Genomic DNA, 24,365 nt, shown 5'->3' with positions numbered 1-24,365 from the left:
AGTCTCTCTCCATGGCAATGTTAGTTACAGTTATAACCCGTTTTTCAGATTAACCTGCGGACAACAGAAATCTCGTGGGGTTCTCTCACTTTTCTTTACCGATGAAGCGATATGTATGAATGATGCATTCCTGGGCGCACAATCTGACTCAAGCTGAACATCTGAGGCAGTCGAATGAGAATGTTTGGCGCGGGTTGGTTGCAGACAATGTGATTGGTCCTTACTTCATTCAAAAAGCATTAACAGCTGAAAGATACTCAAAAATTCTTACCGAAGTGGTCACTGGACAGAATACGAAGACATTAACAGTGGCTTGCACGCTCGCCTTGTCTGACGCAATTGGATGTTTTTTCTCCGAGGCCAATTCAAAGATGAACTTATTACACAAATCCCGACGGCCCACAAGGATTTAAAACATCACGTTGCTGCAGTATCAAAGGAATCTCCTCAGTCTCTCCAGAAGTCCTTCCACCAGCGAACTGCAAACGTGTATTCCAGTAGACGATGGACATTGCGGGCACTTGATGACATAAATGGAATTTTAAGAAACTGTTTATGGCCGCGTTCTTTCGTGCTTCCCTTTTTTTGTTGCCGTTACTAATGTACTTTCGGAGGACATGTGTGTACCTTGACAATGACCTCACGATGAAAAGTAATTAATTTACAGTTTTTTACATCATTTCCCTATTTCAGAAATCGGCTCAGGTTTTTGTCTTTCTGTCGAAGCTCTCTCAGAACCAAGTGCAGAAATGTTACCGTGGTCAACTAGTGAATCACCCTTAGGTGGGACGTTCTTTGCTTTTCAGTGTCGTTCCAAAAAACTGGCTGTAGGTAGCTAGGAGTCATTACTATCAGTTTCAAATTAAACGTTTCTCCACTATTCCACTTCTGGAAGTAGACTTGGTCAGTTGTGTCCAGCTGGAGCACCCCATCAACCTAACACTACAGATGCGGTTAACAAACGAGCCTCCACACACGATAGCCATCAGTTTCATGTTCAGATCAGACAAATCCTTAGTTGTAAATACTTCTGTAATTTCTCTGACACTACTACCTAGATTTTTAAGTGCGAAACACTGTTTAAATCGTCTAGCAGAAAAAATTACGGTAGTTCCGTTTGAGAAAGCGAAGTTGATACCGATATCTCATTAACATAGCTACGAAAATAAACTATATATCTTTTAGTGAAGATTTTTTCACAAATCACTAGGATGAAAACAGAATTTCTATATTTTAAGCGATTCAGAAAATATCTGCGACGAACAGCGTAGGCGAATCATCCTGCGTATCGTCCCGCTAGGTACCAGAGATCTACTAATTGATGGAATTGAGACAGCAGTTATAGTGGCCAAGCCGGCGTGCAGCGGACTCAGTGAGACAAAGTGTGCCCCTCTCATTCAGGCTGTATTCTCTGATGTCATGTCAAAAAGCTATGTAACTATGGGAGATGGAATGGCTGTTAGTAATGGACAACAATAGGCCGTTGACGAAAAAAACTGTCCGTCCGTGACGTACCTAATACAGGTCCCTTCCAAGGAAATACGAAGTCACGTTGACCAAACTTCTGCCCACTAAAGCGTATGCTTCATGCTCACATGGGACGGTTCAGTCCCCTCCTTCACGCTCCTCCTTTCTGTGTGTGCTTATGTCTCACAAATCACCATATGCCACAATTAAACTAGGGGCATTTTACGAGGATTGCAACTTCAACCCTTAACTGGCGTGCTCGGAAATTTCAACACTAAATTCGTTGCGGAGTTTTGGGGACTCCAAAACAAAAAGAGTGTATTATGTCTCATAATTATATTTTGTTCTTGTTTTGAAAAGTATACGACGTACTCAGAGATACATAAACAAACAGACTTTTTTATTTACAACCAATTTAGGAGCAAATTAAAGCGAAAATCTGAAACTAAAGATATTACAAAACTAAAAATAGTTCTTCTGATATACATATTTTCCAAGAAAAATCTGACGGATTTTCATCGAACACAGACTTGGTGAGGTCTAAACTACAAGAAAAGCGCAAACTTTTGCTTCTGTAGGAAAACTGTGAAATACTGACAACTCATCTCATCTTAGTCATCAGATTCATCGCTAGAAAGTTCAGTTGCTGTTTCGTGATGAGTTCGAAAGGCATTTTCGACGGTAATGTTGCTCTCAGGATCACCTTCCTGATCTGAACAGCCGGCTGGTGTGGCCGAGCGGTTCTAGGCGCTTCAGTTTGGAACTGTGCGACCGCTACGGCCGCAGGTTCGAATCCTGCCTTGGGCATGGATGTGTGTGATGTCCTTAGGTTAGTTAGGTTTAAGTAGTTCTAAGTTCTAGGGGACTGATGACCTCAGATGTTAAGTCCCATAGTGCTCAGAGCCATTTGAACCATTTTTTGATCTGAACAGTAAGCATCATATTCCTCAATCCCTCTTAGACACTGCTCAAAGTAATGATCTGTAGCTCTATTTTCTTTTCTTTCTTTCTTTCTTTTTTTTTCTTTTTGATTTGCCGATATATTCACAAAATGGAAAATGTTACTTCTCAGAGTCTCGGGAACTCTGAATTAGTAGTTCACAATTCTAGTACTGATAACAGACTGCAGTGGCCTGAGCATGTGACATGTCTCCGTACCATAGGAAGGTACTGAACAGGGCATGCTTCCTTAATAACAAATACGAAAGTTCCTAAAACTTCATACTTCCATGGAGTCCCAGAGAATCTGTAACGCCGGCGTTGCCCGTTAAGGGTTAATTGTGTCAATTATTTATTTACAGCTTTTACAACATGGGTATATATGTGTCGAAATTTTACTGTCCTTGAAAGTAATCACCGGCATTGTGTATGACCCATTGCCAATGATGTGGAAACTATAGTATATGCTTAGCACTGCCAGTAGTGTTCATAGTTCGAGTGGAGCTGTCTGTTGTTCTACAAATCTCTGTATCATTTCTGAAGTGAATGCCATGTAGTGATTCCTTCAATTTAAGCATCAAGTTGAAGTCACAGCGGCTTAAGTCAGGGAAGTGGGATGAGTGGTACAGTACATCCCAGCCCCGTCGTTCGAACGAATCAGTCTCAACTTGCGCTATGTGCATCCGCGCATTGTCCTGCAAATTGATCGACGTGTCCTGGGTAGAAAGCTTCGCCGCTTCTTTCTGTAAGTTGTTCATTTTTGAAACACAGTCTGTGACCAATTTAGAGAAAGAAACGACGACATTTTCTGCCAAGGATTCGCAGTTTATTCTTCAGAGCAATAATACATTGGCAGTCAAATGGTTCAAATGGCTCTGAGCGCTATGGGACGTAACATCTGAGGTCATCAGTCCCCTAGAACTTAGAACTACTTAAACCTAACTAACCTAAGGACATCACACACATCCGTGCCCAAGGCAGGATTCGGACCTGCGACCGTAGCGGTCACGTGGTTCCAGACTGAAGTGCCTAGAATCGCTCGGCCACACCTGCCGGCCAATTGGTAGTCCAATACCCAGTTTGGCTATAAGGGATACTCGTACTATCATTACTAATTAATATGCAATAGAGCAAAATTAAAAACTGATAATAGGACGCCAGAAGTTCTCGTCTAAAATAATTTTGGAATGTAAGGTTCCGATTCGTCCCACTGGCTGATGCAACATCGCCTTGCTGTACGAAACCCATATAGCCACGCGGAGTGGCCGCACGGTTAGAGGCGCCATGTGACGGACTGCACGGCGCCTCCCGCCGGAGATTCGAGTCCTATCTCGGGCACGGGTGTGTGTATTGTTCTTAGCATAAGTTAGTCTAAGTTAGTTTGAATAGTTTGTAAGTCTAGGGTCTGATGATCTGAGCAGTTTGGTCCCTTAGGAATTCACACACATTTGAACATTTTTCTAAGCCGCTACAAAAGTTTCTCAGTTCAGGTGCGATTGCGTAGAAGCGGTATAGTCATGCGTTCCCACCTGAGATTGCGCTAGTTAAGCTAACCCATTCGTCGATTATCTCCATCAATAGGCGTGTAGGTTTTCCTCCTACCTGTTTTCTGTGAATCTGCTGTAGGTGCTGTCTCTTCAGGTAGTTGTTGTAGCGCTCTGGATTCTTCAGAAGATGCAAGCAGGGTTCCCGTGATAATACGTGGACATGCGTAAAGGTAATTTACTTTGAATACGTCCTGGGATGCCACTACGATTCGCTTATTAGCAAACTCCGTAAAACAGTAACAACCTTTTTTACCATTACCATTCAGTGTGAAACGATTCATCTCAAAAAGTTAATAAATTGCGAGGGCTAGGTAAAGCTGACTATCACATACGAACAGGCTCCGAGTGCATCCTATCGCCGACTTTCGAGATTGGCGCGCAGTCAAAATCCCTTGCTCACACCGTAAAACTTCGTAGCTCATCATACATTTTCGGCAGTTTAACAATATTCGTTTGTTTATTGAATGAACTGGTTTCTGCACAGCAGTATCATCGCACTAAAGCCCTGATGAACTGAAGGTTCCTCCTAATATTTGCTACGTAAAAAGTGGACCCAAAGAACTTATGTTTAGAAAAGAAAGTTCTGAGTTTAGAGCATTTGTGGTTCCCCTACGTATTTAATGGCAAGCAGGATTCGGTCTCAAGTCTCTCGTACTTCTCCCTACTACTCTGATTCATTACCGCGACGTATGGTTCACTCGTCACCACTACCATTGTGGGAACCAGCTTCGTGCACGCCGCCATCGTATTTCGCAGCACTGCTTAAGGCAGCGAGTTACTTCTGCTATCTGCCGAATTCTAGTGAACGTAAAATTTAGAAAATAAAATACATTCCAAAGCAGGAGAAACCTCACATAGCCCAAACGAATGAGGACTGGGAATGAAATGAGCTGCAGCCTCTCTGAAGTAACCACTCCGTCACTCAACTGAAGTTATTTACGGAAACAGAGGAAAACTTTAATCAGGGTGGTCGCACGGCTCCGGAATGCACCAGTGTGTACCGCCTCACTCAGCAGCGCTCTCCTCCCCCCTCCCCCGTTTGCTGGTTTATTAATAGATTTGTTAATGCGCACCACTGCGCGGCAGCTCTCGATCGGTGGCAGCCCATTCGAAGATTGGTAATAATGGAGTATACACGCTACAGTTCCTGGTCACAAGACTCTGCAAAAGCATGCTGTGTTAAGCTTTAGCGCTTCATCGAGTCAGTGCATAAGGCACTGTCATCGTAATCTGTTGCCCGCCCCGATCACCGCCGGCATGGTAGCTCAGCGTGTTCGGTCAGAGGGTTAACTGCCCTCTGTAATAAAAAAAAAAAAAAAAAAAAAAAAAAAAAAAAAAAAAAAAAAAAAAAAAAAAAACTGAGTTAATGGATCAACGACGAACTGAAACGGGTGTCTTGCGACGTCCGCTCCGAGCAGTTGCAACGAACTAAGACGAACCAAATGAGATTAAAAAAAAATAGCTGAATGGTCAGCGTGACGGACTGCCGTCCTATGGGGCCCGGGTTCGATTCCCGGCTGGGTCGGGGATTTTCTTCGCTCAGGGACTGGGTGTTGTGCTGTCTTCATTATCATTTCACCTCCATCCGGCGAGCAGCTCGCTCAGTGTGGCGCCGAATGTAATAAGACCTGCACCAAGGCGGCCGGAGCTGCTCCATAAGGGGCCTCCCAGCCAATGACGCCATACGCTGATTTCCATTTCCATCGTAATGTGTTCGTCTCGTTTACGCTGTTACACAGTAACAGGTACTACGACGAGACTAGGTTATATTTTCTGCATTTTGTTGCTGTCTTCGTCTGCTGAGAGAAGTTACGTTTAATATAACATTCACGAAACTTAGTTGCAGATTAATACTGTATGCCGGCCCTGGACTCGAACCTGAGGCATTTGCCTTTCACGGGCCAGTGCTGCAGCGCCTGAGCTATACATGCACGGACAGCAGTCCACTCCACAGCGGGACAGAATCCTGGGACCATGGCTAAAATTTCAAAATCTGCGCCAAGACGGCCAAAAATGAATGTAGAGGGCTTTCTGACGCTCTGACCCTTTTCATAAGGCATTTTATAGCAAAATTGAAAAATTCAAAACGGCGGATCCAATATGAGGAAAAGAATCTGCAAAAATTAATGAAGTGGACGAAAAATATTTTCGGTGAACATTTATTACTTTAACGGTAAACATTAATACAAATGGTTCAAATGACTGAAAACTATGGGAATAACATCTGAGGTCATCAGTCCCCTAGAACGTAGAACTACTTAAACCTAACTAACCTAAGGACATCACACACATCCATGCCCAAGGCAGGATTCGAACCTGCGGCAGTATGTGGTCGCGCGGTTCCAGACTGAAGCGCCTAGAAGCGCTCGGCCACTGCGGCCGGCAAACATTATTACAAAAATGTCTCTACTACTGCCTTTTATTACAGAAAAGATAGATTAGTAAAAACATTGAAAGTTATATGATGTTGTTGTTGTTGTGGTCTTCAGTCCTGAGACTGGTTTGATGCAGCTCTCCATGCTACTCTATCCTGTGCAAGCTTCTTCATCTCCCAGTACCTACTGCAACCTACATCCTTCTGAATCTGTTTAGTGTATTCATCTCCTAGTCTCCCTCTACGATTTTCACCCTCCACGCTGCCCTCCAATACTAAATTGGTGATCCTTTGTTGCCTCAGAATATGCCCTACCAACCGATCCCTTCTTCTAGTCAAGTTGTGCCACAAATTTCTCTTCTCTCCAATTCTTTTCAATACCTCCTCATTAGTTATGTGATCTACGCATCTAATCTTCAGCATTCTTCTGTAGCACCACATTTCGAAAGTTTCTATTCCCTTCCTGTCTAAACTATTTGTCGTCCACGTTTCACTTCCATACATGGCTACACTCCATGTAAATACTTTCAGAAACGACTTCCTGACGCTTAAATCTATACTCGATGTTAACAAATTTCTCTTCTTCAGAAACGCTTTCCTTACCATTTCCAGTCTACATTTTGTATCCTCTCTACATCTACCATCGTCAGTTATTTTGCTCCCCATATAGCAAAACTCCTTTACTACTTTAAGTGTCTCTTTTCCTAATCTTAAACCCTCAGCATCACTCGACTTAATTCGACTACATTCTTGGCACTGTCCATTCCGTTTACCTGATCTTCCAAGTTCTTTGCTGTCTCTAACGGAATTACAATGTCATCGGCGAACCTCAAAGTTTTTATTTCTTCTCCGTGGATTTTAATTCCTACTCCGAATTTTTCTTTTGGGTTCTTTACCGCGTGCTCAGTATACAGATTGAATAACATCGGGGAGAGGCTACAACCCTGTCTCACTCCCTTCCCAACCACTGCTTCCCTTTCATGCCGCTCGACTCTTATAACTGCCATCTGGTTTCTGTACAAATTGTAAATAGCCTTTCGCTCCCTGTATTTTACCGCTGCCACCTTCAGAATTTGAAAGAGAGGGAAGTTATATAAACCTTATTAATCTTCCTGCTGTTGTGCTTCTTGTTCTTCATTTTCATATCCTTCTTTCTCTTCTTTCTGACTGACATTTGTATTCTCTTCATCGCCCTCAGCATCTGATTCCCCTGCTTTTTCACTTTCCTCGCAGTTTCCGAAAAGAAGAGATATAGGGGTTGGTTGTTGCCAGAAGCCTCCGAAAAACAACCTCCACATTTTTCACTCGAGAATACTTTCAGGCAAAGATTAGGGGATATTGCCGTATTGTTTGTTGATTCCTGCTTATCTCTCGACAGCTGGATGACTGCTAAAATTGTAGAAACAATTGTGGACTGCTGTCGGCCATTGAACCAAGAGTACTCTTGGACGCAATGCTCGTGTATTGCAATGGTGCAAAATATTCAATCCTATTTTCTATGTGTAAATAACGGCATTTCGCAACTGTCGCTTAAAAATAGTTCAGAGCCAGAGTTGCGGCTAGTAGCTGGATTTTAAGGCAGATTCGCGAAGGTAATATATAGTACATACTTTAGGAAGGAATCAAAAAGAATGTAGAATGTCGTGGAACTGAAAGTTATCTCTTGTTTTTCGCTGGCTTTTTACAATTTTTTTTGCTTGCTTTCCGGTAAGAAGTTAAATAACAAAAACCAAATGCCAATTACCGATTAAATAATTAAATAAGTGTGAACAGCCTCCATTAAAGAAATCGTTCTTATTTCACTCAACAAAAATATTTCAACAGATCGACGCAGTACTTTTGCACTAAGACCGTGATTCAGTATTCCCACCATTACAATAGCCAGACTATTAAACGTAATTTCTCAACTACCAACTTTTTTTAAATTTATGGCCACTTTCAAGAAATCCTGAAGCAATTTGCACGCTCACAACTGTATTTGCAGCAAAACCTGTTCTACCTTCCAAAACATTTTAGCTCAATATCATTCGAGAGTGGCCAAGTGGACACTGAGTACATTTCGAAATAGATGGAGGACATGTATTACTTATCCCTCTGTTTCGTTATAAGATCGTAATGTGGTATAGCTTCAGGCTTTTTACACAGTGTGCTGCCGCGAAGCAGCGGGGTATTGTATCCGACGACGTGATAAACTCAAATCATTCAGTCAATGCTCTCCAGATAACTGCGATATAGAGGGGGGTTATAGTTCAACTTTCACTGTTTAAACCGGTGTGGCCGGAAAACTGTTTACCGTATGGGTACCCAACTTTGTACTTTATAAGAGTGATGTTCTGACTGTATGCTGCAGGATTTGCGTTGTTACTAGTGCTGTTGTCGTGACTTGACGTTAGGCGCCCTTACTGGTACGGCGACGTTGGATTGAAACAGAAGCATCAGTGTGCATTACAACTGCACACAGTCAGCATTGCTCTGGACTGGGTGAGAGTAACACCACCAACAGTGCTGCTACTCTTCGCGGATAACGATGCGTTAAAGAAATGCGGAAAGGTACTCTTTCCGCATCGGGGTCGAAGAACTTGATTCTGAATTTCAAATTGACAGGTGATTTGGGAATTTCTCCTGGAAGACACAGACGGCTAACTGCGCCACAAACTGTTCAAGAAGTTACTGTTGCCATGGCTGAGAACGCTGGACGAAATGTGCTATCGTCAAGGAGTGCACGAGCTGTGTCACGACAGCCGAACATTCCATGGTCCAACGTTCGAGAAGTGCTGCAAACAACTTTTTCCACGTGACGCAGACATTCGAGTAGACTTTGCTCTTACGATTCTTGCAAGCGTTGAAGTTGACATGAAGCCTTGGAACATTATGTGGAGTGATGAAGTACACTTTACGCTCACTAGGAGAGTGAACACACACAATTGTCGCATTTGGGGGTCGTTACCGTCAATGAGCGTTCATAAAATTCGGCTGCATTGTGATTGCGTCACAGTGTGGTGTAGCTTCAATGCACAGGGCACAATTCATGATTGGTCCACTTTTCTATGAGTAACCTGAACTCTAAGTACCAGAGACATGCGGCGAGAACGGCATATGTTGCTGTGATCTATTTCGCCAGCATGTGATACCTGCTCTACTGGAGAGAGGTGCTTTGGACTCAGTTGTTTGGATGCACGTTGGAGTTCCGCCTCACATTCCTCGTGAAGTCACCCGGTTACATCGTAACAGATTTGGAGGAAAGCGAATCATTGACCGATCGTCGCAAACTATGTGGCGACCAAGATCGCCGGATTTGAATCCATTTGATTTATGTCCGTGGTGTTACTTGAAGGACAGGTTTATCAGAGGAACCCTAACACAAGTTGGAGTTTCAAGATGATCAGAGAGAGATCAATCTCTAGCGCGGTTCCAGGCTGTCATGGATGCAGATGGTCATCACACTGAACACCGTTTGTAATCTGGAACGTAAACAGGACACGTGATTAACAAAAATATTATTCTCTCATGCTGAGATTAAAATGTGTTTCTTTCAGTGATTCATTCATTTATTTCTCTTCCGTATGTTGTTATAAATGTTTCCACAAAGTTTCATTGTCCTACGATCACTCGTTTTTCACGGTAGCCGTCTCCAGTAGCGAAAGTTTAATTATAACCAACCTGCAATATAACAAGTAAAACCAACTATATCACTTTCTAGTTCATATTAATCAAAAACATTATTGTAATAAAATCATTATGTTAATTATATACAGTAGCGTACGTAGTGCAGGTGGCGAAGTTCTCCGTGGCACTGTGCAACGTACAAGTCACTGCAAACGTCCCATTTCTTTGCGTTTTCCTGAGATATTCAAACTGTGCGGGACGGGGACTGGAACTCGAAACATTGCCTTTCCAGAATTGAAGCTATGTGCAAGGAGACGAGTCGTGCCTCGACAGCCTAGTCAGCAGCGAATTTACCTCGATCAGCAGTGGATTTTCCCCGAAAAGCAAACGTTTTGGGTTTGAGTTCCGATCCGGCACATAGTTTTAATCTGCCAGCAAGTTTCAAAACATGTCATACTCCGTTGCAGAGTGTAAGATTCATTACGGTCCATTTCTTTGTTAGACGTCTTTTGTTCATCTCCTGATGTATGTTTACGGCTTTGTCTTTTACGCCTATTTTTAGAGGTTAGTCTGAGTCGTTTCACCTGGTATTGAGTCTCCCTATGATTTTTTGGTCCTGTTACCTTGTATTTATATTTTTTCGGCCGTGTCTATGCCCCACCCAACTGATGTGCTCTTTCTGTTTTTTAATTTAGAGAGATAAATCCTAAGTCTGATCGTATTTCTGTATTTCACTTTAGACCTTGTCTTTTATATCTTGCTACATGTCTCAGAAATCTCATTTTCATACTTTAAATTCTTAGTATATACTTTTGTGATGTTATCGGGGTTTGGCTTCCATACTACTGGGAGTGATATTGTTTTGTATAATTTCGTAAGGGTATCTTTCGATACTTTACCCATCCGGATAGCAGGGCGTGTTAAATCGCCGCTTCCCTGACCGAATCTGCCAGACGGGTTAAGGACGCAGGTTGCTGTGCACGATTCCCTGGGTGTGATTTTTAACCGGTCTTTCACACCCCGCTAGGTGAACACTGGGCTGGTACTCAAGTCTTACTCCAGTTACAGGATTGGCAATCATTTTTAAAACTTTCAAAGTGGTAAATCAGCAGTCAGTCGTCATTACCGTTCTGGCTTTATTAGAGCAGATCCGGATTTCGGGTGTTAACTAGTCATTATGAATGTTAAAAATACAAGTAATCAGAACAATAAAAGAAGCCAGAACATAACATACAAAAATTACAACTCATGACATAATCTATAGTATATCACTTGTGCATTAAACTACACTCCATTATTTCGGAGTTGTTGTATGTGCCCTAGTAGTTTACACCTGTTGTTCAGGATCTTGTTACAGCTCATTAAAAACTGCTGTATTATGAAGGTAAGCTTTCAAAGAACACAGCGGTTCGCTGTGTGGCTATATGAACTATGTAATATACAACCTTCATAGTAAAGTAATTATTGCATCCCGGGGAGGGGGGGGGGGGAGAGATTTGGAGGGGGGGGGCACAGGAAGGGCATCAGGACACCCCTAAAACTAACCAAGCCAAAATCGTTCATAACAATGCCGAGCCGGCCGCTGTGGCCAAGGGGTTCTCGGCGCTCCAGTCCGGAACCACGCTGCTGCTACGGTCGCAGGTTCGAATCCTGCCACGGGCATGGATGTGTGTGATGTCCTTAGGTTAGTTAGGTTTAAGTAGTTCTAAGTCTAGGTGACTGGTGACCTCAGCTGTTAAGTCCCATAGTGCTTAGAGCCATTTGAACCATTTGAACACTGCCGACCTTGTACACACGCTGGAGGAAGACACAAAAAAATAGAGGAAAAAGGAAGTGTCTTTCCTTCCTTTCGATTGCAGTGCTCGTAGGACCTCTCATTACGTTGAATTACTCTGTATTATGTTGAGAAGCACTTCCCTCTTTGCATGGTGTATTGCATCCTAGTTAAAATCTGCTCTGCTATCTACCCCATTCATCACAGTTTTGTACCTGATTTTTTTTCACATAAAATTCGACTATGTTTGTTTTGTTATCAGATAGCTGCAAGTTTGTCGATGTCAGGTAAGAAATAAATTCGGTTTCATACTATGTCTACGGTCCAGTTCGCAAGCTGATTGCTCTTCTAGTACGTTTGTATGTGAAAACACTCAACAATGCAAAGATCTTTACAGTCACACTGTGTAACGTCGCATGGCGTTACTACTGGTAAACTGCAGTCTCCATGCATGCGGCTACCACACACGTGATATGAAAAGGGATGTGTGTGTAATGCTGATGGGAGGATTTCGCAGCAACGATAGTATTTCCGGGTAGCGACACGGGCTGTAACTAGTTGTTTGTTTGTGTGTCTGCGTTTGGGAGGGATGGAGGGGTGAGGGAGGATTCTGCTCTTCGCGGAACCAGTAATGCCCGGCCAGCATTCATTACGTGTCATAGGAAACGACATCTCTTCTTGGAAATGAACGCGATATTTCCGTAGCCCGAACTGAAAAGCTCTTTTTTTATACAATTAATCCACTGCCGTAAATTCATAAACTCGTAGGTCGCCTGTACGGAGATGCTGCGTTTCCAGACACGATTTTACACAGGTTCACATTTCCGGCGTTGTTACGATCACAAATCGTTTTTACGGGACCTTTTGACTAGTTTGTTGTATTAATTTACCTCTTTCTTTCGTGTTACCATCATAATTCTCGTCTTCCTTAGCCAAAATATTTTGTTCTGTTGTCTGAGGAGTCTAGAACTACGACTGTGCATTTTTCAAATTATTGAAGTGCATTATACCGGGAGCGTCTTGATTCCTTAATTTGTTGCACACTGGTGGCTATTTAACTGCAACACCTGGAAGGATAGCAGGTAAGGAAATTTTACTAGTGATTGTGAGTGCACAGTATAGTGAGAAGAATACAGGGTGTTTGTAAATTGGTTATACAAAAGTAACCTTTAATTGTGAAGATAGATAACTTACAGAAATGTTTGCTACACCATTGAATGCGGTATCTCTTTAAGTTTTATTTACAAATGTTTGGCCACCTATTGTAACATGACAGATGTTTTATTTGTGGTCGGCTTTGTGGATGTGTGTGATGTCCTTAGGTTGGTTAGGTTTAAGTAGTTCTAAGTCTAGGGGATTGATGACCTCAGATAATAAGTCCCACAGGGCTTAGAGCCATTGGCCATTGTTCTATTTGTGATCAGTTTCCTGTCAAATCCAATGAAGCAGGTCTTGATGTATGGTGACAACTGCTTGTTGTCCCAGTTCGTCGACGTTTCGCGGAAGTGGAGGAACAAACAATCTGTCCTTAATGTAACCACATATACAGAAAATTGTCTTGAATCTTCGTTTTGTTAAACATTTCTACACAAAACTCAGCTCGCTTATCCTTGTCACTTTCTCTTAAAAACTGCAACGTTTCCAATTTGGCATTTGAAAGCCAGGCGATTACGTAACACCTTCCACGCTGTAACTCTAGACATATTCCTTTCTAACCTGGACGCCTCTTTGATTTACCCGGACTACAAACATAGGACTGCCTTACTTATTTAACTGCTGTTGGGCGAACCTGACCTGGCGTCCTATGAGACACACTGCCAGTTTCGGTGAAACGATTGTACCAATAAATAGCAGTTTGTCTCTGAGATGGTGGCTTACGATATTTAGCCCTGAATCGTCCCTGAACTGTAGTACCACATTTGGATTCTTGAAACCGTAAACAACACTGTGCACGTTCTGTTCCGTTAAACAACTTCATGAGGTCTGTTGGAATAACTCACTCGCGCACGCCACCTAGCGAGAACCTCGAGAACTGTGTTAAGCGGGAATAAAACTTTAAGACATACTGCGTTCAGTGCTCTGTCAAACATTTCTGTAAGTTATTTAGTATTTTCGCAACTAAAGGTTACTTTGGTGTAACTAATTTATAAACAGCCTGTATATGATTAAATTTGTTGGTGATTTAGGCGCACGCAGGGTGCGAAATTTTGCCCACGGAGCTGCCTGCCACCTCTGGCAGTAGCAATGGCTTTAACGAGGCTGGTCATTGACTCGAACTGAGCTTGCATGACAGGTATGGGCTCGTAATTCCTTGCTGCACCAGTTCTGAGTCTGCCTTGATCAATCGTAGTGCCCTTTGATCCGCTGTTTTCTCCGGGTGACAGATCTTGCGAACGTGCTGATCAGCGGAACAATCGACCGTTTTCTGCATAGAGGTAGGTCAGGACTCCGTGACCAATATGCGGTCATGCGTTATCATGATGAAAAAATACCTCACGAAGACCTGGAAGATGGAGCTCAGCCACCGGTCACATAACACGTCAGAAATTTAACGCCTGTTGTCCAAATTAGCGGCTATGTGAGCCAGCGGTGACCGTGTGGTGCACCCAGTGACAACCCATAACATCACACCAGATGCTGAGCCTGTACGTCGATGGTGTGTGCAATTTGTGAAGATTCGGGCTTCTCGGAGCTTCCAGACACTGATATGTCCACAGTGACGCTGTAATCATAACAGGGAGTCATCCGGAAAGGTGACGTCGTGCTACGCCCATGTCTAGTTTTTCTGTTGAACACCACAGTCTTCGCGCCTCTCTCTGTTGCCGCCAAGGGAAGCACCAGCAGTGATCGCTTTACTAAGAGTCCGTTGTGTTGCAGACGTGGTCACACTGTCTGCATGGATTCTTTGCTTGTTGCAAACACACTATATGACATGCCTGTACCATCCTACAAGGCCGAAATAACAGCACCTCTCCTATCGAGCGCTAGTCGCGTGGGGCTATTCAAGTCCTGCTTCTTGAAACCGTTAGTTTCATATCAGCATGTTAGTTGTGGGATCTCGACCAATGCAAGCAGCAATATCGAGAAACGATGAACCATAATCTTCATAGACCACGATCCTGATGCTCTAGACTTATGACAGGCGAAGGTAGACGATTCTCCTTCTTACACGAGTCATAGCACCATCTTCTCTTAAGCAGCAAACATTCAGATGTGATGAGGAAACTGATTCATGAACTTTACTTACATACAGAAAGTAATCGGTGTTATTCCAAGCTATTTTGTGCTGTTGGGTTGAAATGCTAATCATTAGCGTATCCAAGCATGTAGTAAGATTCGGGCCAATCTGAAATTTGTTTCAAACTGTCTTCCTGGTGTTACAGTTTTAATGGTCAATAGTGTATCAGTTGTTCAGAGAAAAGTGTTACAGATTGTACAACATTATTCTCAATATTCCATTTGCATTTATCCTACGTACACAGACAGTTTCATTTGTTTCCTTCCGAAAATCAACAATTTCTTTACCATCTAGTACACAAATACTTTTTTGGCCTAGTCTCATAATTTTCGTATTTGTCATGTTACTTTTTGGCACTCACTGCGGATAGCTTATTCAATTGCAGTGTCCTTGATTCTACGCTTATTTCATCATAGTCAATTTGAGGGCTCACTTTCTCTTCTTCACATCTATATTTTCGGAAATTTGATGATAAATGCATTAGTGCACAATCTGTCCTTGTATCCTAGAGTGACATTTCACAATGTTGAACTATTATCACTATTTCTAAAATTAAAATGCTGTGTTAAGATTTATTCCAAAATTTTATTACCGTCTATTTCCACATGTATCTTTACAATGATAACCATTTTCGTTTATATTTTGAACTCTATCTAATTAGTTAAATAAAAGACCAGCTAAGTTTGATGTAATATAACTATTGTGAAACACACATGTCATAAACATAACAGTGTATAATTTATCCATCATACTTGCATACCAACTGTTCAGTTTTATGTACTGTGCGCAGCTTCCGAAAATCACTATTGTCTATAAATTATATAGTCAGAAATTATAAAGAAATGTGACCAAGGTATTAGCGGGTGTTGCCCTTTATGTGGTACATCAGGAAGCTAGTCATCCTCTTAAAACAAAACCTTATCTACGATATAGCACGACATCATAGTTGGTCTTTTCTTGTGTATTGCTGTTAACTTGTGTCTCCAAAGTCGGTGCCGTCTCTTTCCTAGGATTTTTCCCATCGTATTGGGTACACTATTTTCATGAACGTAACAGCAGCATAAGCATCAGTCGCAGCTTGATTTTAGTTCTTCTGTCAAATTACATCACATCTCACAATCTATAACTGGTGTTATATTATCTTACTGAATTTAACCGCTGTATTTTTAACGATTTTCTTAGGCAATCTCATTCAAACTTATTTACTCCTTTCTGAAACATACCATAGGCAGTACATGAGAAAAAGAGACTTGCAGATGTTGAAGCGTTTCCGTTATGTCACACAAAGCTGCTGTTAAGAGTTGCAGATGAGTAATGTTTAAGTTGCCAGTCCAAATTTAAGTAAACACGATTATAATTATTAACTTAAATTTCTTCTATAACTGTGTCATGAGGAAGCTATTTAAGGAAATCAGTCCTTCACTGCAGTATTAATTTTGCACATTGTTGTGGGATACGTATTATCAAGAAAATCACTCTCTCATATTAACGATTGCGATTATAACCTGAATCATTCTGAAAAAAAAAAGCAATATATAAAGATAGCCTACTTTCCTTACACAGATGTTTTATTGGCACACGCCAGAATACTTGTTACTAAACAAAATTTAAACATTTATCTTAAATGTTTATTTTCTAGTGCATCAGAATCAAGCTGTTTTCAAATGATTGACTAACGTTTTATGAAATTCGTATGTCAGCTCAATACTGCAAAACAGCTCACTTGAAATATGTTTAGCCAGTAATTTTTTTCAGCCACTAAATTTTTTCTTAAGCATCTGCTGATCTCTGACACTTTCTGTTAGGATTAATTATGCAATAATTATGTCACTCCAGTTGAAATGCTAAGGTATATTTTAGGAGTCGGACCAAGATACAATCACAGATAACATGAGTCAATAACCGCCCAGATACACAAGTAAATTAAATTTTGGCGCCACATTCATAAAAGAGTACATAATCAATACAACGTCCGTGAGTGTACACTGGAACAGCCTCAGCGTTTGCATAGCTCACACACAGCTATTCTGATTACCAGTCCTAATACAGCACGTAATCGTCCCACATTTTTACATGCGGGACCAAAATCCATCGGGGACTCTAATTCCTAATAACATTAGATACACTCCTGTGCAAAACCTACCGAGGCAAGTAACTCTCACATGATATGTCACGGCCGTGTAATATACTGAATAGCCAGAACATTATAGCCGACATACTATCGATATAAATCCTTCCAGGCGACAGCAACATCACCTGACGAGGAATGACTGCTAGTCAGACACACCCTCCATCTTCCACACAGGAACACTTTTGCCCCCTTAACACACAGGGATTTCCGTCTAGCTTTTTCCATCTTATCGTTATAGTTGTAACTGTCAACTCTACACAGGGGCCAATAAACTATAAATTTTTCTTTCGTTTACGTACGTTACACATACAGAAACTGTCCATGTTCAATACCAAACCATAAATAAATATCAATAGGTGCAAAGCATGCACAAAATACAGGTAAAACATTATTTGCCGCCCGGAGTGGCCGAGCGATTCTAGGTGCTACAGTCAGGTTCCACCCCTGCCTCGGGCATAGATGTATGTGATGTTCTTAGGTTAGTTAGGCTTAAGTATTTCTAAGTTCTAGGCGACTGATGACCTCAGAAGTTAAGTCCCATACTGCTAGAGCTATTTTTAGAACCTAATAACTTCAACAGCAGTCTGTGGCACCTGTCACTGAAGGAATTTTTCACGCAAATGACGTTATGATAAAACACAGTTACGTCTACGTCGATAAAGGTGACGTTTAAGTTACGGAACGCCGCCCAATCACTGCAACGGTCAGGACCGCAGTTGGTTTTGTAGATGCAGGTAAATAGCGTAGACGCACGTTGCGTTGTGGAGTGACGTAACACGCATGAACGCCTTTGTGTTTCAGGACACAGTATGGCCGCAGGAGTGCCGCTTCACTCAGGAGGAATTCTGCTGCCGCTCGTTGTCCTGTCCGCCATCTTTCTACAAGTCACCCCTGGTAAGTGCGACAGCTTCCCTACCTACTCGCTGTGGCCCATCAGTAACGCTGCCACGTAATGTTTTCTCATTTGCCTTGACAAACGTAACCACTTCAAAAACATATGCAATTGCAGAGTATTCACTTTTATTCGGTGTGGTTTTCTAATGATGATTTCTACCGAGAAGGTTCTTAGAAGATAGGGACAATTCATTTTCTTTTACTACGCAGTACACAGGCGCCGATGCAAGGGAGGAAGAGGTGTTATGTGGGTCATGCCCTAAACACTCTTCACCTCACCCTGCCCCACCCAAAGATCACTAAAAGTATACCTATTTTTAACAAGTCTTTATCAGATCGTTTTCTTGTCTGTCTGAATGATCATTACAAATTTTGCAATTGATTTGAAGCTAATTTCCCGATGAGCTAGAAACTTCGATTTTTAAGATAACTCAGACTGGATGACAAGGTAATGTAAGCTTTCCTTCTTGTCTGTTCGTCGTGGGTGGTGGAGGTGCTGAAAAGATTGGTTACGCCTGACATCTTGGCTACTCTAAAGGACAAGCTGTGTGAATAGTATCAGAATGTGTTGGAGGCGGTATGCGAGCGGATGGGCAAGGCTGAACAGAGAGAGGGTCTAAGAAATTATGTACAGACAGGGGGAGGAGGACATGAGTGCAATGTATGTGACATATGTACACAGGTCAAGCTGCAGGCAGAAAGCTAGTAATATGTATATAGGGTGATTCACGAAGATGTGCAAATATTTTAATATGTTATTTAGGTCCGCAAACGTTTAGTTACTGAGTTACGGCTAATAAAAGATTTTGCCTGAAGTTTAGCAACTTCGCTAATATGAAGCCTTCACAAAACTGTACGACGTTAAAGTAAAGCACAATTTCCATTTATTTAGTTGTTATTGATCTGATGAAACCAAGAAAACATGTCCCAAACGAGTATCTGCAGTAGTTTTCGAGAGCATCCAGAGAAGCAAAGAAGTAATTTCGTAAAATTTTTAATTTATTTACTACTTGGCCCAATTTGTTTTTTAAATTCCAGACAATTGCACAAAGTTTTCAACAGAAAATGTAGAGAATTTAATTTTGGAAAAATGATGGTAATAACGTTAACTGAAAATACATGAATGTGTCAGATTATCTGCTTTTATTCATACCATAGGACATGTGAATTAATGTTAAACGAAAAAAAAGCTCAGTGTTAAGGAAGTTGTACAGTGTACATACAATTTCACAATGCATCCCCAATAATTGATCAAAAATGTCTCCACCGAGTTCAGTGCATTTAGCTGCACATATATGAAGAGATTTTGTTGCCCGTTTTAGTTGTTCTTTACTTCTCTTGCTTCTCTGGATTTTCTGCAAAACAACTGCAGATACGCGTATGGGACGTGTTTTATTAGATTCACCAGACCAATAACAACACAATAAATGGAAGTCGCGTTTTACTTTAACCTCGTACACTTTTGCGATGACTTCATATTAGCGAAGTTGCTAAATTTCAGGCAAAATCTTTTATTAGCCGTAACTCCGTAACTAAACATTTGCGGACCTATGTTTATATGAACGTTTTTCTTTAGTTTTACTTGTAGAATAACATATTAAAATATTACTTAAATAAAAAACACGATCTCATCAAAATGTTTGAAATACAATCAGGAATTTCACACACATAAGACTAAAACTCAGAAAATAATTACTTAAATAAAAGTATATTTTTAATATAATGTAGTTTGAAATCAGGCTAAAAAGCGTAATTTAATTTCTCTTAGGCCCATAAAAATCTGTAAAGCCATTCACATAGCCCTGGAAATTTGTGCTTATGAACTTTTAATAGCTATGACAAAACGTGTAAGACTTATTACGAAAAACATGGGGCACATGAGTCAGATAATAGGAAGTGAACTGTTCAAGTATCAGTCATGTAGCGTGTGCGTTCCATGTTTTTTGTTGTAAATCTTACAGGCATTGTTACAGATAATAAAAATTCAGAAGAACATCTTTTCAGGGCTATCAGTATTGGGTTGAGAATCTGTATGCGATTAGAACAAATAATTTTATGCTTTTTGCCCATTGTCATATTAAAAACACATTTTTATGTAAATAATTATTACATATACGAATTTGAAAATGTGGCAGTTAACTTTTGGAGCATAAGAGACTAAACAGCATGAAAATTAAGAGTCTCGATAATGGCCAAGAACTCTAGAAAATAAAAACCGGCAAAACACAGGCGGTTAAACAAAGCAAGACGGAAAGATAAAAGTTGTCCTTCAGGAAATAATAGAACGGACTTTGCAGTACTGTAGTACAACAATACCTAACTAACATACTGACTTAAATAGCACATGTTTGTAGTAGGTACTCGACCGCACAAAGCTTTCGTTTGCGACGAAGTTTGTCAGTTAAACTGATTGGTCTGTTCTCTTGGTTATACAGTAGGCTCTTGCCAACATAAGCAAATTTTTTTACACTTGTTTCACTGTATGAAAATTGAAAAATCGTATCCAAGCGGAAAATCTATTTCGTATTCTCCCGCGGGCGGCAGCCGTCAGCACGGGCCACCTGGCGGTAGAAGCTGGAACGACTACGTAGGCCAGCTGCCATCGTTCAATAACAGATGGCGCAGGATGCGCTTTCGGTCACGGCAGCATTTAGCCTTCGGCTGTCACGCTTCGGCTCTTCCGTATTAATGGAGCAATACGTCCATTGAGTGCAGGCAGCTCTGGTAGCTAATAGTCATAAAACATTTAAAGAATTTCGCTGAAAGCAATAGATCGATTTAGTCTGATTCACAGACCAGGATAGGTTTCCCTGTAGTTTCCGCTGACACGGTAAAACTCGTAACAGCACCGACTCGTATTGGGATCAATGATTCTGCTACCGTCTTTATCCCTCCTCGTACGGAATTCGAAATCAGATTGTTATTACTACTACGATATACGAAAATGTGAGTTTATATTGTCATCACCGTAAGAAGATGACAGAAAATAAAGTCGTCACGGATACGGCAAAGCAATAGGGATAAAGCTAATTGGGTTGCACAGTTCTAAATAGAATGGCCTATTCGGGGGTGATGGGGGGTGGTGGGGGATGGAGGAGGGTCCAACCTCCATCCGAAGATCTTGAATTAGTTTTTCCACTCGCTCTCTGAATTAGCGGTATGGTTCCTGCTCTAAGGCGCATTCGACTACCTGTCCCACTTCTTTTCAAACTAGTCTTGTAGGTGAGACCTTAGCTTTTCGCGGCAAATTGAATGTTCAAATAACTTACGGGTTTGCTGCCTGGTGACGTCGTCGACCACCGCCGATATTTCGACAGGAGATAACACTGCCATCCTGAAGGCAGTTGTGCCTTGAGAATGGCAGGGTGTGCTCCTGTCGAAATATCGGCGGTGGTCGACGACGTCACCCGGCAGCAAACCCGTAAGTTATTTGAATAGACCTGTAGGTATTTAACTACCTGTATGTATAAATTATGTTTTTTTTGTTCTTGAACAGTAGTACGATAGCATAAAAACATAATTAAAACTACTGGCGCTGCTGCTGCCACTACATCAATGGAGCACACGTTGCCAGTTGATTGATGCTATGTAATATATCACAGCTATTAATATTGGGTTTCCGATAGCGATCATCAGATCAAAAAATTAAAAAATAAACAATATTCTTGGCAATAAATTTATATAACACCAAAACGGACCTGTCCAATACGTGAAAAAGCGAACAATTTACGTAACAAGTACAAAGTGTCACATAGGCCTGTAATCAATACGTAAAAGAGCAAGAGCAGGGAGTGTACATTCAAAGAGGATGTATAAAATGGACAATAAATTTATAAGCCATATATCACCTCGTTACAGATAACAGAACCTAATATACAACGCACGCTAAAATAGAAGCTTAAAAAATGTAAAATGTGCTGGAAGGCTGCATTTCAAGCATTTGATCATAAATGTATCATATGAAAAGCTGAATATCGTATGGTAAGTACAGGGTTATTACAAATGATTGATGCGATTTCACAGCTCTACAATAACTTTATTATTTGAGATATTTTCACAATGCTTTGCACACACATACAAAAACTCAAAAAGTTTTTTTAGGCATTCACAAATGTTCGATATGTGCCCCTTTAGTGATTCGGCAGACATCAAGCCGATAATCAAGTTCCTCCCACACTCGGCGCAGCATGTCCCCATCAATGAGTTCGAAAGTATCGTTGATGAGAGCTCGAAGTTCTGGCACGTTTCTTGGTAGAGGAGGTTAAAACACTGAATCTTTCACATAACCCCACAGAAATAAATCGCATGGGGTTAAGTCGGGAGAGCGTGGAGGCCATGACATGAATTGCTGATCATGATCTCCACCACGACCGACATGACTTTGTCATCGGGTGTCAGGGCTTGTAGCAATTGTAAACGGTAAGGCTTCTGCTTTAACCTTTTCCGTAAGATTTTCCAAACCGTCGGCTGTGGTACGTTTAGCTCCCTGCTTGCTTTATTCGTCGACTTCCGCGGGCTACGCGTGAAACTTGCCCGCACGCGTTCAACCGTTTCTTCGCTCACTGCAGGCTGACCCGTTGATTTCCCCTTACAGAGGCATCCAGAAGCTTTAAACTGCGCATACCATCGCCGAATGGAGTTAGCAGTTGGTGGACTTTTGTTGAACTTCGTCCTGAAGTGTCGTTGCACTGTTATGACTGACTGATATGAGTGCATTTCAAGCACGACATACGCTTTCTCGGCTCCTGTCGCCATTTTGTCTCACTGCGCTCTCGAGCGGTCTGGCGGCAGAAACCTGAAGTGCGGCTTCAGCCGAACAAAACTTTATGAGTTTTTCTACGTATCTGTAGTATGTCGTGACCATATGTCAATGAATGGAGCTACAGTGAATTTATGAAATCGCTTCAATCATTTGTAATAGCACTGTAGAAGGCGCAAATTCCTGTGAAGGAAGCATGAATGAAGGCCTTGTTAGCCGCGTGGCATTCACGTTCACCGATCGCACAGCTGCGGTGGCAGACTCCTTTACGGAAATAGAATCAACTGATGCAGATGACGTGGTATACTCCTGACTTATTCGCAACGTACAAATTACCGTCTGCTGGTTCATCTTTAGGAACAGTGATAGCAAGTGAAAGCTCATTACTGCTTACTGTTAGGGTAGAAAATGCAGACAACCACCTAGTCACTTAGATTTTAGGGTGGAACTCGAAAACAACAGTCATAGCGTAGAGCCAAGGTCTTCCTTTGAGCGCCACAGAGTAAGGGCAGAAAGAGAGAGGAAATATATCCTCATTTTGATACTCGAGCAGTTCTGGGGAACACAATGGTAAGCACCACTGCCGTGTATTTTGAGATATAGGGCAATCGAAGCTACCTCCGAGTAGCACACTATAATACATTAGGAAGAAGATCTCATTTCACTACACAAATATCAGGGCGATGCTTCATGGTAAACACTAGTGGCTGCCTACTGCGGTAACGTAATGGTAAGCAACAGGTAAAATGGCCGGTGCTAAGAAGGACCAGTGTACTTTTTCCGAGATTACAGCCACATTTGGCGAGATGCAAAAAAAAAAAAAAAAAAAAAAAAAAGAAGTTCTTAATGAACCTAATATCTCCGATCAGGATCCTTGGTACATACCTAACGACTTAGATCTCTTAGAGAAATGTGAGATTGCAAATTTGTTATACGTCTTTAGTATGTTTCACGACTGCCTGAAATGCATGAAATATTAGATTATTTTATGGCTACTGTGAGGGCTTGACGGTGTGTCTACAGGGTGGTCCATTGATCGTGACCGGGCCAAATATCTCACGAAATAAGCGTCAAACGAAAAAAAACTACAAAGAACGAAACTTGTCTAGCTTGAAGGGGGAAACCAGATGGCGCTATGGTTGGCCCGCTAGATGCACTGCCATAGGTCAAACGGATATCAACTGCGTTTTTTTAATGGGAACCCCATTTTTATTGCATGTTCGTGTAGTACGTAAAGAAATATGAATGTTTTAGTTGGACCACTTTTTTCGCTTTGTGATAGTGGCGCTGTAATAGTCACAAACATATGGCTCACAATTTTAGACGAACAGTTGGTAACAGGTACGTTTTTTAAATTAAAATATAGAACGTAGGTACGTTTGAGCATTTTATTTCCGTTGTTTCAATGTGATACATGTACCTTTGTGAACTTATCATTTCTGAGAACGCATGATGTTACAGCGCGATTACCTGTAAATACCACATTAATGCAATAAATGCTCAAAATGATGTCCGTCAACCTCAATGCATTTGGCAATACGTTTAGCGACATTCCTCTCAACAGCGAGTAGTTCGCCTTCCGTAATGTTCGCACATGCATTGACATTGCGCTGACGCATGTTGTCAGGCGTTGTCG

At 41.5% G+C, this 24,365-nt stretch overlaps 1 protein-coding gene across 1 annotated transcript in view; it reads left to right on the top strand.

Annotated features, from left to right (window-relative positions):
- Nucleotides 1-24,365, top strand: part of LOC124777888 (cubilin-like) — a 1,273,816-nt gene that overhangs the window by 652,067 nt on the left and 597,384 nt on the right. Inside the window, exon 3 of the mRNA XM_047253433.1 lies at nucleotides 17,878-17,970. Within this exon, the coding sequence (XP_047109389.1) occupies nucleotides 17,886-17,970 (85 nt within the window). The 5' untranslated portion in view covers nucleotides 17,878-17,885. The remainder of the gene's footprint in view (nucleotides 1-17,877; nucleotides 17,971-24,365) is intronic.

Source organism: Schistocerca piceifrons, chromosome 2, assembly GCF_021461385.2.
Source record: "Schistocerca piceifrons isolate TAMUIC-IGC-003096 chromosome 2, iqSchPice1.1, whole genome shotgun sequence".
Lineage (NCBI taxonomy): Eukaryota > Metazoa > Arthropoda > Insecta > Orthoptera > Acrididae > Schistocerca > Schistocerca piceifrons.
Note: the sequence above shows the minus strand (reverse complement) of the source record. Positions and strands in the feature narration are given on the sequence as shown.